General features: G+C 38.0%; 1 protein-coding gene across 1 annotated transcript in view; it reads right to left on the bottom strand.

The window, feature by feature from the left end:
• The window catches only part of TMPRSS11A (transmembrane serine protease 11A), a gene marked incomplete at both ends in the record, with an annotated part of 33,152 nt that extends 17,189 nt beyond the window's left edge, over positions 1–15,963 (bottom strand). The window contains 2 exons of the mRNA XM_080910031.1: positions 8,187–8,263; positions 15,843–15,963. Coding sequence (XP_080766157.1) covers positions 8,187–8,263; positions 15,843–15,963 — 198 coding nt within the window. The remainder of the gene's footprint in view (positions 1–8,186; positions 8,264–15,842) is intronic.
• Between the last annotated feature and the right edge of the window lie 925 nt (positions 15,964–16,888).

A 16,888-nucleotide genomic window follows, 5' to 3' on the forward strand; every position in this document is an offset into this window, starting at 1 on the left:
CTTAGCATCCCTGTTGTCTGCTAACTATCCCCTAAATTCAAACTCTTTTGCATGTGAGCACATTTGCTTGTCTTATCAACAATCAGAGACAAATACTATTATTACCCATGTTATTTGGATGAGGAACTGACTTGCCCCTAATTGAAACAGCACTGAACCACAGAATCAGGATTAGGCCTAGGCTGGCAAGCTTCTCAGCTAGATAGTGTCCTCACAGTACTGGACTAAGGATGAGCACCCAGAGCTTCTCATCACAATGGCCAGTGACCTGTGCCTACATGAGCCAGAAACTGCAACGGTCTGCCAAAATGAAACAGTAGAGCACAGTACCTTTTACTGGGATTCAGTTATAATACTACTTCATTGACTGGAAATTCTAGATACTGCATGTAATGTGTGTGCATCTAGAAGCCAGAGGCCAATGTTAGATGTCTCCTTCAATCATACTTTGCTCTCTTGTTTTTCATGGTTCTTTCCTGAGCCTGGAGCTCACTGATTGGCTGGGTTGCCTGGGCAGTGAGATCCAGGAACTCTCCTGTTGTGTGCCATGCTTGTGCTGCAGGGATAAATCTTTTTAAGTGGACATCAGGGATCTGAACACAGATTCTCATGTTTACACAGGAAGCACTTTAGTGACTGAGCCATGGCCCCCAAATGAGCAGAAGGTTGAATAAGTGAACTCTAAATCTTTCCTTCAGGGTTGGGTGGGGCATGGCCATCCTGAGCACCAGGAAGTGTCTATAGCAGTTCTGGGCTCGATAGACTGAGATAAGGTCTACCTCTCCTGGCCTTGAACACAGAGCTACGTTTATGGGAGAAAGGAGTTGGGTCCAGGGTCAACTGAGGTCTGGATATGTGGGTGGAGTGACATGGTAGTGTGGCTTTCTGATTTCCTTAAACCAAAAGGGAATGAGATCACTGGATAGGGTGTGATGTTTCATAATGTTGTCAGTTTCTTGCACTATGATTTTTCAATGTCTCTTTGTAGAATGCCTGAAGGAAACGCACATCCGTGACTAATCACACATTGCTGGATTTACTGTGCTAGGTAACCGTATCCCGACTTGACTAATATTCCCGAGACGGGAGAGTCAAAGTACATTTGTCTAAATTAAGAGATTACAATAAGATATTATAAAAGATAAACTGCTAACCTCCAGTGTGCCTCAAAAATCAGGGTCTCCAAATCATTTTTGGAAAGATCTATTAAGTATGCACGCATTTAAAATAGTAATAAGGATATTTAAAAGCAGGGATTGCGCAGCAAGAGAGAGAAGCTTCCATGTAGGAAGCTCATGTCCTCTCCAGGCTTATCTTTTAACTCTCTAATTTGGATAGAGATGAAAAGACAGACATACAGACAGAGAGGCAGACAGACAGACACACACAGAGAGAGATTTTATTTTGTCTCTTTTTATGTCCAATGTGTTACTGTATTTCCAATAGTAAATAGTAATCTGCATATATTATAGGTTATCCAGGAGAGTGAAGACCGAGGCACATGTCTGTATTTACCATGATAAGCAAGAGACATATCGCTGCCCTTTTCAGAAATCTTTTCTCAAACAGCACACTCATACACAGCTTTGGTGCAACTATAGATCATTTACTCTATATGCATGTGAAGTCATGACCACTAACATTCTCTCTTCTTGATACTTGCTTCGATTACTGTGTTCCTCACCAAAGACTGATGTGAGGAAATGATGAGAACACCTTTATATAACAAGTGATCCCAATATATTGATTAAGAAAAACATATTTTTATGTAAAGAAATAACTAAATGAAAGAAGTGTAGGTTTTAGTCACTTCATTTTTGACTTGAGCTGAGAGTATCCTTACCAGGAGACGAATTTACTAGAAAAAAAAAAAAAAAAAAAAAAAAAAAAAAAAAAAAAAAAAAAAAACACATTTGGAGTCACCTACATGGCTTCAGATTTTCCCTCCATCCGTTAGGAGCTGCAGACTTTAAACTTGGAGACTCAGTTCTCTCACTTGGAGAAAATAATGACATCCCTATTGCTGTGTTTATACAAAGATAAAGATATTTGCCGGATTTTGGCACCGATATGAAAAAGATAGAGAGTAGAGGGCTATGTTCTATGGGGGTGTGGTGAGGTGTAAGCGGGGAGGTTTCTTTGGTGGGCCCATGTTAGGAATCTCTTTCCCCTGAGGGACCAGCCATACGATGGTATAGTATAGAATGGAGTTCATTCAGAGCATGGGGAGGGGAGTTAAGAGACTAGGAGGGGCAGTGCGAAAGAGGTGGGGGGGAGAGAGGGGGAAGGAGGGAGGGAGGGAGGGAAGGAGGGAGGGAGGGAGGGAGGGAGAGAAATGTGAGCATATTGGGGGGGAGGAATGGGGAGAGGAGGGACATAGGGGTAAGAGCAAGAGAAGGAAGTGCAAGAGCAAGAGAAAGAGGAGGGGGTAAGTAATATATAATTATTACTTTATAGAGCCAGGTAACTGTGGGGTGGAGTTTAGACAGAATTCTAACATCTATTATGCTGGTAAGTATTAGAGATGAAATAGACAACTCCTATCCTTTTCTTTGTCAGGATTCACATGAAACTACAGCTACCTCAGTCTCAGCCTCTGAAATCTCTTCTGGTTTCTACTTTTTAATTATCATTACTGAGACAGGGTCTCACTGCGTAGCTCAGGCTGGCCTTAGACTTGTGGTTACTGGTTTGGACCACCATTTTCTTCTGTCTTTGTTATTTCCTTTTGTTTAAATTTTCTTCAAGCTTCCGAATTCGAGACATAAAGCCACAGCTCAAATCCAAACAATGGACATCTCTTGTGTCTCTGTCTTTTTATGAATTCAAACATCAGATTTTTCTTTAACACTGTTGCTGTGTTGAAGCTCGGGTACTGTCTTGTCCCTGCTGCTGATTTTTCTCAGTAGTATTTCTGCTGTGATGTTCATCAAAACCAAATTCTTCACCGTGACTTCTGATGAGGCTATTCCAAAAATAACTCTTAAAAAATTATGACCTTCAAAATCCATGATGTACTTGTTTTTAATATCTGAGTAGGATGAAGACAGATGCTGAGACCCACAGACAAACATCAGGCAGAGCTTGGGGAGTCTTGTGGAAGAGTGGGGGATAAAAATAAGCAAGCCATAGGGTCAAGGGCACCTCAAAAAGACCTAGGGTCAACTAACTTGAGTTCTTGGGGACTCATAGAGACTGTCCACCAACCAAGGATCATGCTGGAGCTGGACCTAGAACCCTACACATTTGTGACAAATGTGCAACTTGGTCTTCATGTAGGTAACCTACCAAGTGGAGTGCAGGGGTGGGGGCTATCTTGGTCTCTGATCTCCTTTCCCCTACTTGCTTAGTTGGGCCTCAATGAGAGAGGATGTGCATGGTCGTGTTGGAACCAGATGTCTCAGGGTGGGATGGTACCCAAGGAATATGAGGGGATATCTACATCCCTCACAATACTTCTTGGAACTGGAAGTTTTAGCAATATTGGGGCATGAACTCAGTTCACTCTTATTCATTCAAATGGGTAAAGCCAAAACTATGAGGCAGAACAGGATCTGTAGCCGTCTTTCTTGGCAATCCAATTAGTATCCACATAGGAAAGAGAAGAAGCTGGTTTTACTCATTAGGATTTAGCAACTGTTAAGAGGAGTGGCTCAGGATGAGGCTTGAACCCTTCCAGAAAATCCTCTAAAGCGAACTCTGTAGGGGTAGGGGAGAGTGCCTGCTTGATTTAAGCTAGTGAGACAATGCAAAACAAAGCGTTTTGTGATCACAGGGATCTTCCTTGATCTGCTTTCCCTTCGACATTCTCCAACATGTACTGCCCTCTACACAATTTAATCCCTAATTACATCCTGCTTTGCTTCCCAGCTCCCTGCCGTGTTACTCACATCTCCCCCACGAGATTGCAACAACTTGAAAGGACAGATCATATTTCCTTTTCTGAAAGTCCTATGCGCCAAGAAAAACAATAAGCTTAATACTGATATTAAGCTTAGATTGTCACCTATATGGGGATATGTTCTTCTAGCTGGGTTGCCATGTCTGGCCTCACTGGAAGAGTCAGTGCCTAGTGGTTTCCACCCACTCAGAGGACTGTGGGTGGGCTGAGTGGGTGGGGGCCAGTAAGCTGCATTTGTAAAATTAAGTTTAGAAAACATTTTAAAAAGAAAAGCTTATATGGTTTAGTTAGCTGTTTTTGAAAACTAGTTCATTAGACAGTGACTAAAAACTGATTCTCTGTTAATATCACATTCGAAAATATTCACTAGATGAATTCAAGAGCTAATATAAAACATAAAATTCTAAAATTTTAGTAGAAGAAAACACAATGAAATGATTTTGACTGACCAGGAGAAAAGGACTATCAAAGAACTTTCAAAAACAGTTACAAGGCTCAGAAAGTTGATATGATTGCACGGATTTTCCATTTCATGATCAATATAAACAGAAGAAGAAGGTTAAGTGTGGTGTGTACAAAAAATTCAGTCTCATTGTCTAAAAATTATGCAAAACACCTAAAAAATGTAAGCAAGCAAAAATGAAATCATAGACAAAGAATATATACAAAGAATTTGTGGAAATTAATGCACCACAAGGAATGAAGTACTCAGTAGTAATTTGAAAAGTGCAAATTCAAATAAGGTAATAAGGCAATACTGCTAATTGATGCCTACTAGATTAGCAAATACTACCAAGAAAAGAAAAATAATCCCAAATCAGCTAGATATTTGTGTCTTCCTTTTATAGGTAGAATATCAAATGTCTTCAACATGATCTCTAGTTGGGTTGTAGCAAACTTTATCAAAGCACTCAAGATTATCAAAATATAAAGGTATCATTATTTATTACTTTTCCATAAACAAGACCAAATACCTGACAGACATAACTTGAGCGATGAAATATTATTTTATCTAGGTCCATAGTTTGATAAAGTTCTTTGATTGTGGTAGGACATGGACCCGTTAGCAAGCGAGGCCAAGCTAGTCAAAGCAGGCTTTGAGTGGCAAGCGACTGAAGGATATACAGGACCCTGGTTTCCTGGGAACTCGGTTTCTCCTTCCTGATTGGCTGTGCCATGACAGCTATATGCTCACTGCTTTCTCCAGCTATGGTGCTGTTTGAGGAGGCTGTGGAACCCTTAGGGAATGAGGCCTGGCTAAGGGAAGCAGGCAACCTCAAGCCTGTTCCCAGTCGTCAGTTTTCTTGCCTCTCATGATGTGAATGTGCTCTGTGTCACACATTGCCCCAGAACAGTTTTCTGCCAAGTGCATGGGGCCATCCAACTATAGATTGAGGTAAAATAAGTATCTATTCATTCAAGACATGTCTCAGGATTTTGGTCTCATTTATGAAAAACTTATCATTATCCTTTAACATTTTAAATATAGTTTTCTATGCCCAAGAAAGTCTTCACCAGATACCAAGTCTGCTAAGAACTTTATATTAAACTCCTGAACTTCTAGAGCAATTTGAAATAAATGTGTGCTGATTAAGTTATACTGTCTATGGTATTTTTTTTTGTTATAAAAGCAAGGATAGAGTAAGACATCCCATTGTGGGAAAGATGTGTGGGAACACAATTCAAAACGTACTGCAGATTGGAGAACACATTTATTCAGCCACTCTCAAGAATGGTGTTAAACAGGGAGTAAAATTATGCCCAGGGAACCATGAGTTCTGCTTCCATAAAGTGTGATCCATTCCATACTTGAATGTATCAATAATGGGAAAAGGAGGAGTGTGATTAGGACATGTCTTACAATGACTGGCGGAAACAAAGGTAAAAAATGACAGGTCCAAACAATATTGAGAAAGTGACAATGAATTTGACACACAATCAGCAGCATGGATAGTTCCTCCAAAACAAAACAAAACAAAACAAAACAAAAAAACAAAAAACTGCATAAAAACAGGATGGAGCAAAGGTGAAGAGGTAAGTTTAAAGAATGCTCACATAAAACAAAATGTAGTTTTGAAAGAATGATTTCAAACAAACAAACCAAAGTTCTCATAAAACAGAATGGTGACCTGGAGGGGAAGGGATATGTGTGTTTTATGAGGATAAAGGACATTAAATATGTAGCAAGCCATGTGGTTCCATAGCTTAGTTGGTTGAAGTATCTGCCCCATAAGTATGTAGTGACAACCATTAAAGGCCCTGAATATACCCATGAGAATAAATATGTCATTATTTAAGTCAATATCTGTCCCTGGGGCCTAGAAACTCACATATACCTGACTCTTGAAAATCTACTTCAGACTATGTCTCTGCTGCACATGTATGTCCAAGTTTTCTTCATTTCTTTTATGTTTTTACATAATAAAAGATAATAAAATGAGATACAGAAAAAAGCTAACACATCAGCATTGGACAAAACAACCAAACAGAAGAAAACAAAGCCAAGAAAAGGCACAGGATCAGAGATGCACTCATTGGCATGCTCAGGAGTTCCATAAAAACACAGAGCTGGAAGTCAGAATACAGATGCAGAAGACCTGGTGCAGACTCATGTGGGCCCTGGGTCTGATACGATGCGCATCTCTGTTAGTTCATATGTTACTTATTTATTTTCAGGCTATTGCAATCTTATTTAGTTTAATAAAAATAGGGTTTATTAGTTGTTATATATTTAAACAATAACAACAATATTGAGTGCAGACTAAGTAAAAGAACTTCAAGATTCTCAATGAGTGATATTTTATCTCTGAAAAAATTTATTTTTCAAGTAATACACACATATGTATGAATTTGTGTGACATACATTTATATGTATATATTTCACACACACACACACACACACACACACACACACACATATACATATATGTATATGTCAAACATTTTTTCCTTGGCTTTGTAGACCAGGTTGGCCTCATACTCACAGAGATCTACCTGCCTTTGCCTTCAGAGTGATGGGATTAAAGTTGTGTGCCGCCACCACCCAGTTATGTATCACAAAATCACTTTAGGTAAAATTAATTGGGCAATACACACACACACACACACACACACACACACACACACACACACACACACCTCATTCTTGGATTTCTCAAGGCTATATAGCAAATGTCATTGCCCAGTACTCTGAATGCAAAAGCACAGGGGGAACATGCATCAATCTGTAAACATAAATTATGCATTGGAACGTGAAAATTCAAGACAGAAAAGCTGTAAAACTTAATGATGATTGAGAATATGCATTAGAAACATGATCTATAGCATTGCTGCAAGCATGTTGTAGTTGCACATTTCATGTAGGAATATGATGACATGGAATACATGACAACAAATTTGTGAATGGAAATATTTTAAGGAAAAAAGTCTTGGTTACAATATAAAATACAGGACCTGGAGAGATATCTCAGTGGTGAGAGCACTGGCTGTTTTTCCAGAGGTCCTGAGTTCAATCCCCAGCAACCACATGGTGGTTCGCCACCATCTATAATGAGATCTGGTGCCCTCTTCTGGCATGTATGTGTACGTGTAGTTAGACCAGTACACCCATACATAAAATAAATCAATCCTTAAAATATGAAGAGTAGCCATTATTTATTCTTGTTGAAGTGACTCAACCTTCTGTGCTTCCTTTAGACAAATTTATCTGAGCAGTTCTTGAATGAGGATTTATGAACATTGGGAACATAACTCTACAAAGCCAAGAAGACATTTCCCGTTTGGAAGGTGTCCTGGACTCTTTAGCTTTAACCAATTTGTTAACATTAACTATAAATATCACAAAGTAAGTCTTAGCTTCTTCCCTTTACTAACACACTGCAAGGTAAAACTGATATCTTTGTTGTCTTTTTAAAACTATGAAAAATGGTTTTTATAAGAAACTTGTGACCAACAATGAGTTCTAATGCAGCTAGTCTTTTCTATTAGGAAAACCTCTTAGAGACATTAGAGACATTATAGGATAGATCCCTTAGCATACTTCCTTTCATTAATACATCCTTCCATTGTCTAAGAAGAGATTTGGGTCAAGCCCCAATTTATTAGACAGGCACATTCTTTCAACCCAATTCTACCTACACATCACATGACATAGAGAATAAACAGTCTGAGGTGGGGGCTAGAATGCTGCAGATGTAAGTGGAATGAACGTTATGTTCTTGGCAAGAAAATGAACAAGCCATAAAATTCTGCCAGAATTGTATAAGATAAACTTTATCTAACTTACCAAATTTTCATTCTTCTCCTGTAAGTCCTTCAATTGATTTGAGGTCTTTCGTCCTGAGTTGCTATTGACTTGAATATCTGAAATTGTAAAGGTTCCTTGATAATATTCCATTTCCTGGCCTATGATGATAATTAAAAGTAGAAAGTGCGTGAGCTATTCAGAGTCTTCTGGATCCAAAATCTAACTATGATGGGGCAGAAATGAAGCTATAAATTTATCACCAACCTTCTTTCTTGTTGAACTTAACAAAAATATTGAAGCATACTGACACAGTTTTATGTTAATAATAGTAGCTGACATTTGTTGAATCTTTACTGTGTGTAGAACCTCACATGTATCATTTCATCATAATTCCAGATTCTTGGGATTGGCAAGACCTCCATTTGATAAAGGAGAGAAGTACGACACAAGAACCTCAACTACCTTGATGCTTGTCATACAACCAACAGGTGGTCTTTTCGGATTTTACAGTGAGGCTCCAGAGTTTGGGTGTCCATTGCTATGTGGGTGTTCATTGTGTATGTTGAGGTTTAAAACCATCCAGGAGTAGAAGTAAGTGAGTGTTCTTACATACGTTTACCTGTGAAGAAAGAGCCAAGTACAGTGGAAGTAATCACCAAGAAAAAGGATGGCAGAGATTGCAAGTGGAAACAGTTTGTAACAGTGATGTTAATCAGCTGTCTGGCTCTAAGGGCTGTAAAGAAATCACAGCCTGTTGTCAACAGTTAATGATGCTTTTGTATAATTAACATGGATATTTTGTCACTAGTATAAACTGCTATTAAGGTTGAGTATGAGTCTCGTAATGTGGTAGGAAGTCATTTCACTTTCTTCTCATTAAATAGGCATTTCCCTGTTGTTAAATCTTAAGGATGAAATCATATAAAACCATTCAAGTGATCACCTTGAGCTTCTCATATTTACTGCACACATACATCACAACAGTGTGCCATTGTGGACATTGGTAAAAAAAAATGTAAATGGTTTATACTTAGCAAAGAAGGATGTAATTTAGAGAGAGAGCATTATTTTTGTTGACATAAATATATTAGACAATAAAAACAAAATCTTTAAATAATGTTTTAGGAGAACAATTTTAGACTAAGAGATAATATTATGTCATAATTTATATGTGAATTTAATAATTTTATTAGATATGATTTTTTCAGTCAGGAGTATTGCTCTAAAAATTCTACTGGACAGAGAACAGTGGCAAATTAAAAAACAATTTTGATAACAACTTTATTACAGTTTTTTATCTTGGCGTGCACCTAATAAGTTTAGACTTGGCCACCTGGAACAGCAGAGCTCCAGGGACACAGGCCTGGTGAGATTGCACTGTGAGTAACCAAAGTGCAAAGAGGGCTAGGCAGAGCACTCAGAAAAGGTGGCCCTGGGGCCCACAGTAAGGGCCAGGCCTCTGGCAGAGAGTCTCAGGATTCACCCGGAAAGACTATGATCGCAGACTAAACACACAGGCCCACAGTAAGGCAAAGGCAGTGGTAACCGGGGTCTGCCTATGAAAGGCAGTGCTTCAAGTTCAGCACTACAGGCCCTCATACCAGAGGGGAGCCTGGCACATAGGCCCAGGGAGAGGACACCAGGAGTTCTCAGAGAGCAGAAAGTGCTGTGCTATCTGGTAAAGAGACCGTTTTGGCCTAGAAAAAGAGCCAGGTTCCTGCCAGTAATACTCAGGACCTAAGGGCAAAGGGCTGAGCTCCCAGAACAGCCTCACAAGAACTGTCACACCTGAGCCCACAACAGAGTTGAGTCACTGCTAACAGAACTCACTGCTTGCCCACTAAAAGCCGAACACTAAGAAGCAATTTTCTTGTAAAGCCCACAGGCCCTCAGATCCACAGGAGAAACAGGTATCAGTCAAAGACAACAAGACCTCATATAATCACAGATAAGAAAATTGCAAAAGGAAAACAAGAAAAAAATTAAGCAACAGAAATCAAGACCACCTGGCAACATTAGAACCCAGCACTCTCACCACGGCAAGCAGTGGGTTGCTAAACACTCCAGAAAAAGAAGACTCAGATTTGAAATCATACCACACAATGATGATGAAGATATTCGAGAAGAACGTAAATAATTTCTTTAAACAAGCACAGGAGGACACATATAAACAAATAGAAGCTTTTAAAGAGGAAACAAAAAAAAAAAAAAAAAAAAAAAAACCACTCAAAGAAATACAGGAAAACACAACCAAACAGATGAAGGAATTGAAAATGGAAATAGAAACAATAAAGAAAACACAAAAAGAGACAACCCTGGAAATGGAAACCCTAAAAAAGATATGAGGGGTCACAGATGCAAGCATCATCAACAGACTACAAGAGGTGGAAGAGAAAATCTCAGGGGCTGAAGACAACATTGAAAACATAGGCAAAACAGTCAGAGAAGATGCAAGAACCAAAAAGCTCCTAACCCAAAACATACAGGAGATCCAGGACACAATGAGAAGACCAAACCTAAGAATAATAGGAATAGTAGAAGGAGAGGAATACTAACTAAAAGACACAGTAAATATCTTCAACAAAATCATAGAAGAAAACTTCCCTACCCTTAAGAAGGAGATTACCATGAGCAGAAAAGAAGCCTACAAAACCCCAAACATATTGGACCAAAAAGAAACTGTTCCTGACACATAATAATCAAAACAACAAGTGTTCAAAACAACAAAAAAATACTAACAGCAGGAAGAGAAAAAGGACATGTAACATATAAAGGAAGACCAATCAGAATCACACCTGACTTCTCAACAGAGACTAAGAAAGCTAGAAGATCCTGGACAGATATCATACAGATACTAAGAGAACACAAATGTCACCCGAGGTTACTATAACCAGAAAAACTCTCAATCACCATAGATGGAGAGACCAAGATATTCTAGGACAAAACTAAATTTACACAATATCTGAACACAAATCTGGCCCTACAAAGAATAGTTGATGGAAAACCCAATACAAGGAGGGAAACTACATCCTAGAAAAAGCAATAAAATAACTAAGTAAGAAAACCAAAAGAAGAAAGACACACAGACATAATTCTACCTCTAAAAGCAAAAATAGTAGGAAAGAACTATTACGATTCCTTAATATCTGTTAATATAAATGGATTCAATTCCCCAATAAATAGACATAGACTATCAGAATAGATACATAAACAGAATCCAGCATTTTGCTGCATACAGGAAACTCATCTCAGAGACAAAGACAGACTCTATTTCAGAGTAAAAGGTTAGAAAAAAACCTTCCAAGCAAACGGCCTCAAGAAACAAGCTGGAGTAGCCATTCTAATAACAAATAAAGTAGATTTTCAACCAAAGGTTATCAAAAAAGATAAGGAAGTACACTTTTTACTCATTACAGGAAAAAATTATCTGGAGGAAATCTCAATTATTAACATATATGCTCTAAATACAAGAGCACCCATATTCATAAAAGAAATCCTACTAAGGCTGAAAATATACATTGCACCACAAACAATAATAGTGGGAGACTTCAACACTCCACTCTCAACAATAGACAGATCCTGGAAGCAGAAACTGAACAGAGACACAGTGAAACTAGCATAGGTTATGAACTAATTGGAATTAACAGACATCTACAGAACATTTCACCCTAAAACAAAGGAATACACCTTCTTCTCAGCACCTTATGGCATCTTCTTCAAAATTGACCATATATTTGGTCACAAAACAAGCCTCAATAGATATAAGAAGATTGAAGTACTCCCATGCATTATATCAGATCACCATGGACTAAGGCTAGTCTTTAGTAACAACAAAGACAACTAAAAGTCCAAATAAACATGGAAGCTGAACAATGCTCTGCGCAACAATAACATGGTCAAAGAAGAGATAAAGAAAAAAATTATGGATTTTGTAGAATTTAATGAAAATGAAAGCACAGTGTGCCCACACCTATGGGATTCAATGAAAGCAGCACTAAGAGGAAAACTCATTGCTCTGAGTGCTTTCAAAAAGAAACTGGAAAGAGCATATACTAGCAACTTGACAGCACAGTTGAAAGCTCTAGAACAAAAAGAAGCAGATACATCCAAGAGAAGTAGACGGCAAGAAATAATCAAACTCAGAGCAGAAATTAACAAAGTAGAAACAGAAAGAGCCATTAAAAGAACCAAGAGCTGGTTCTTTGAGAAAATTAACAAGATTGACAAACCCTTAGCCAGACTAACTAGAGGGTAAAGAGGGAGTTTCCAAATTAACAAAATCAGAAATTAAAAGGGAGACATAACAACTAAAACTGAGGAAATTCAAGAAATCATCAGATCCTACTACAATAGCCAATACTGAACAAAACTGGAAAATCTAAAGGAAATGGATAAATTCCTAGACAGATACCAGATACTAAAGTTAAACCAGGATCAGATAAACCATCTACATAATCCCATAACACCTAAAGAAATAGAAGAAGTCATCAAAAGCCTCTCAACCAAAAAAAGCCCAGGAGAAGATGGATTTAGTGCAGAATTCTATCAGACATTTATTGACTACCTAATACTAATACTCTCTAAACTATTCCACAAAATAGAGTCAGATGGAACACTATCCAACTTATTTTTTGAAGCCACAATAACCCCATTCCTAAAGCACACAAAGACCCTACAAGGAAAGAATACTTCAGACCAATCTCCCTTATAAACATTGATGCAAAAATCCTCAACATAATTTTTGCAAACCGAATCCAAGAACACATCAAAATGATCATTTACCATGATCAAGTAGGCTTCAGAGATTGTTTAATATACAGAAATTCATCAAGATAATCCACCAATATAAACAAACTCAAAGGAAAAAAAACCACATGGTCATCTCACTAGATGCTGAGAAAGCATTTGACAAAATTTAACATCCCTTCATGTTAAAAGGCTTGGAAAGTGCAGGAATCCAAGGTCCATACCTAAACATAATAAAAGCAATATACAGCAAACCAACAGCCAACATCAAAGTAAATGGTGAGAAACTTGAAGCAATCTCACTAAAATCAGGGACTCGACAAGGCTGCCCACTCTCCTCTTACCTATTCAACATAGTACTGGAAGTCCTGGCCAGAGCAATTAGACAGCAAAGGGAAATCGAAAGGATACAAATCGGAAAGGAAGAAGTAAAAATATCACTATTTTCAGATGACATGATAGTATACTTAAGTGACCCCAAAATTCCACCAGAGAACTTTTAAAGCTGATAAACAAATTCAGCAAAGTAGCTGGATACAAAATTAACTCAAACTAATCTAAGTAGCCTTTCTCTACTCAAAAGACAAACATGCTGAGAAAGAAATTAAGGAAAAGATACCTTTCACAATAGTCACAAAGGATATAAAATACGTTGGTGTGACTCTAGTTAAGCAAGTGAAGGACCTGTTAGAGAAGAACTTCAAATCTCTGAAGGAAATTGAAGAAGATCTCAGAAGATGAAAATATCTCCCATGCTCATGGATTGGAAGAATCAACATTGTAAAAATGGCCATCTTACCAAAAGCAATCTACAGATTCAATGCAATCCCCATCAAAATTCCAACTTCTTCACAGAGTTGGAAAAAGCAATTTGCAAATTCATCTGGAATAACAAAAACCTAGAACATCGAAATCTATTCTCAACAACAAAATTACAACTGCAGGAATCACCATCCCTAGCCTCAAGCTATATTACAAGTGAATTGTGTTAAAAACTGCATTGTACTGGTACAGAGATAGGCAGGTTGATCAATGGATCAGAAGATCCAGAGATGAACCCTCACACATATTGTCACTTGATCTTTGACAAAGGAGCTGAAAACGTTGAATGGAAAAAGGACAGCCTCTTCAACAAATGGTGTTGGTACAACTGGCACTCAGCATGCAGAAGAATGAAAATAGACAATTTCTTATTTCCTTGTACAAAGCTCAAGTGCAAGAAGATCAAAGATCTCCACATTAAACCAGGTACACTGAAACTATTAGTGGAGAAAGTAGGGAAAACTTTAGAACACATAAGCACAGGGGAAATTTTCCTGAACAGAACACCAATGGCTTATGCTCTAAGACCAAAAATTGAGAAATGGGACTTAATGAAATTGCAAACTTTCTGTAAGGCTAAGGACACTGTCAAGAAAATAAACTGGTAGCCAACAGATTGGGAAAAGATCTTCACCAATCCCACATCTGATAGAAGTTTAATATCCAATATATACAAAGAACTCATGAAGATAGACGTCAGAGAATCAAATAATCCTATTTAAAAATGGGTACAGAGCTAAACAAAAATTTGTCAATTGAGGAGTACTGAATGGCTGGGAAGAATCTAAGGAAGTACTCGACATCTGCAGTCATCAGGGAAATGCAAATCAAAACAACCCTGCGAATTCACCTCACACCAGTCAGTATGGCTAAGATCAAAAACTCAGATGACAGCAGATGCTGGCGAGGATGCAGAAAAAGAGGAACACTTTTCCACTGTTGTTGGGGCTGTAAGCTGGTACAACTACTCTTAAATCAGCCTGGCGGTTCCTCAGAAAATTGGACATAGTCCTACCTGAAGACCCAGTTATTCCACTTCTGGGCATATACCCTAGAGATGCTCCTACATACAATAAGGGCACATGCACCACAATGTTCACAGCAGCCTTATTTATAGTAACCAGAAGCTGGAAAGAGCCCAGATATCCTTTAGTAGACGAATAGATACAAATATTGTGGTATATTTACACAATGAAGTACTACTCAGCTATTTGAAAGAATGACTTTATGAAATTCCTAGGAAAATGGATGCATCTAGAGAATATCATCCTGAGTGAGGTAACCCAGTCTCAGAAGAACAGACATAATATGCAGTCACTGATAATTGGATACTAACCCCAATAAGCTCTGAACACGCAAGAAACAACTCATAGGCCATATGAAGCTCAAACAAACAAACAAAAGAACCAAAAAACAAACAAACAAACAAACAAACAAACAAACAAAGGCCAAAAAGTGAAAGCCTTCTTAGAAAAAAAAAGTGTATAGCACCCTCTCAGAGTGTGGTGCACCTAGACCTTAAATCATTAATAATTCAAGAGCTAAGAATGTAGCCTTGTTGTAATTTCTGGTGTTCAAAAATCGTATGTTTAATCTATACATACCAAGAAAACTTTGACATTTATGTTATGTTCTATTCTACATGTACTTTATGCTTATGTTAACTAGTAAGATTTCAATGCATACTATCAAATCTTAAAAAAATCAAGAACTGACAAAAATATCCTCATAAAATATTATGCCAAAATGATTTTTAAAATCTGTACATGCATCTCTCTTTTTTAAGTAAAGTTGTGTTTACAAAAAAGGTTAGATTTGCTCAGTCTGACTGATAGCAGCCAAGTTACAATGAGTGTTTTTGATATTACATGTAGATTCTAAAGCTTGCTGCACCTCAGCAAGTGAGAAGCTTTTATGCCTCGCTGAACACTACATCAGCTGGGTCATAGGCACTCAGAAAACACTTGTATTTAAGACTGGTGCAATAATTATTTGTGATGAGATGACAGAATAAACTCTAAAACATTTTGTGTGGAGACTGTCCCAGGTGAAAATATAAATGTCATTTATGGGTATGCAGATCACACTGTGCTATGTGCAAAAGTGAGAGTCCCAACTGTCCCTTACCAAAAATGAAGGATTGAGCCAGAAGTCCAATGGTCACTACCACCACCATAAGGGATAGAGTGGAGAGAAGGATGATCATCCATGGCTTCAGATCTCTTTTGTGGGTACCACAGCCTGCCATTCTGTATAAAGGAACATCATGGTTACTCTCACATTGGAGTTGTTACAGGTTTTCTAGTTGTTCTTGGATAAATCCACATTGCTATATGCTGCCTTTAACACCAAGAGTACATTATTTTGATTTTGCTTAAAGTAGTTTTAGTCCTGAGAAGATAAAAAAAAAAAAAAAGACTAGATCTGGGAATCATGTTCTTGCCCCTAGTTTCTGTGTCTAATGACATCTGGTGGCAGCTCTGTGGGGCCACGTGCAACTGCTGTCAACAGAGGCTTGCAAGAGCCCATTCACCCCCTTCCAGTGCTCCCCCATTTCTTAGCAGTCTGCCTAAGGCTTGCAACCTAATGTCAGATATACACTTTCTCATTCACCTCTAAAAACTAATGTGAAGTTTTAGACATGGGAAATCAGAAAAGTCTAAATGAATATATTCATCTTGTAGTTTTATCAATGACATTTTTTTGGGGTGTCATCCAACCTCTGTATTCAGAATGTTTATTAACAGTGTTCTAATGTCTGCTGATGGCCAGTCTACCTCCAAGTTGCTTTTTGTCTTCACAGCGTTTATAGTTGCCTTACCCAGGCCAGGGTACCATCCTGTCTTATGCAGGTCAATGCACAGTCCTTGGTCTTTATGGCTTATAAGTCTCTTTTAGTCAAAAGCAACCTTGCTTCCTTTGAAATCTGAATGTCACTGACTTGTGGAGAAAACCAAACTAACAGGTTTTAGATAGCTTCACCCTCTGTTCTTGTCTGATGCTTCTTTGTGGTACTAATCAACTTGATTTTCTAAATTTTAAAACTAGAATTTATATTTAAAATCTTAATTAGGTTTTGGTTCAATTCATTGACAGAAATACTTTATGTGTGTTAATGTGTGCTTCATATTTCATTAACTATGGGTAGTGAAAATTGTCACAGTTTTGGATTT

The sequence above is a fragment of the Micromys minutus genome (genome assembly GCF_963924665.1).
Source record: "Micromys minutus genome assembly, chromosome: 1".
NCBI lineage: Eukaryota > Metazoa > Chordata > Mammalia > Rodentia > Muridae > Micromys > Micromys minutus.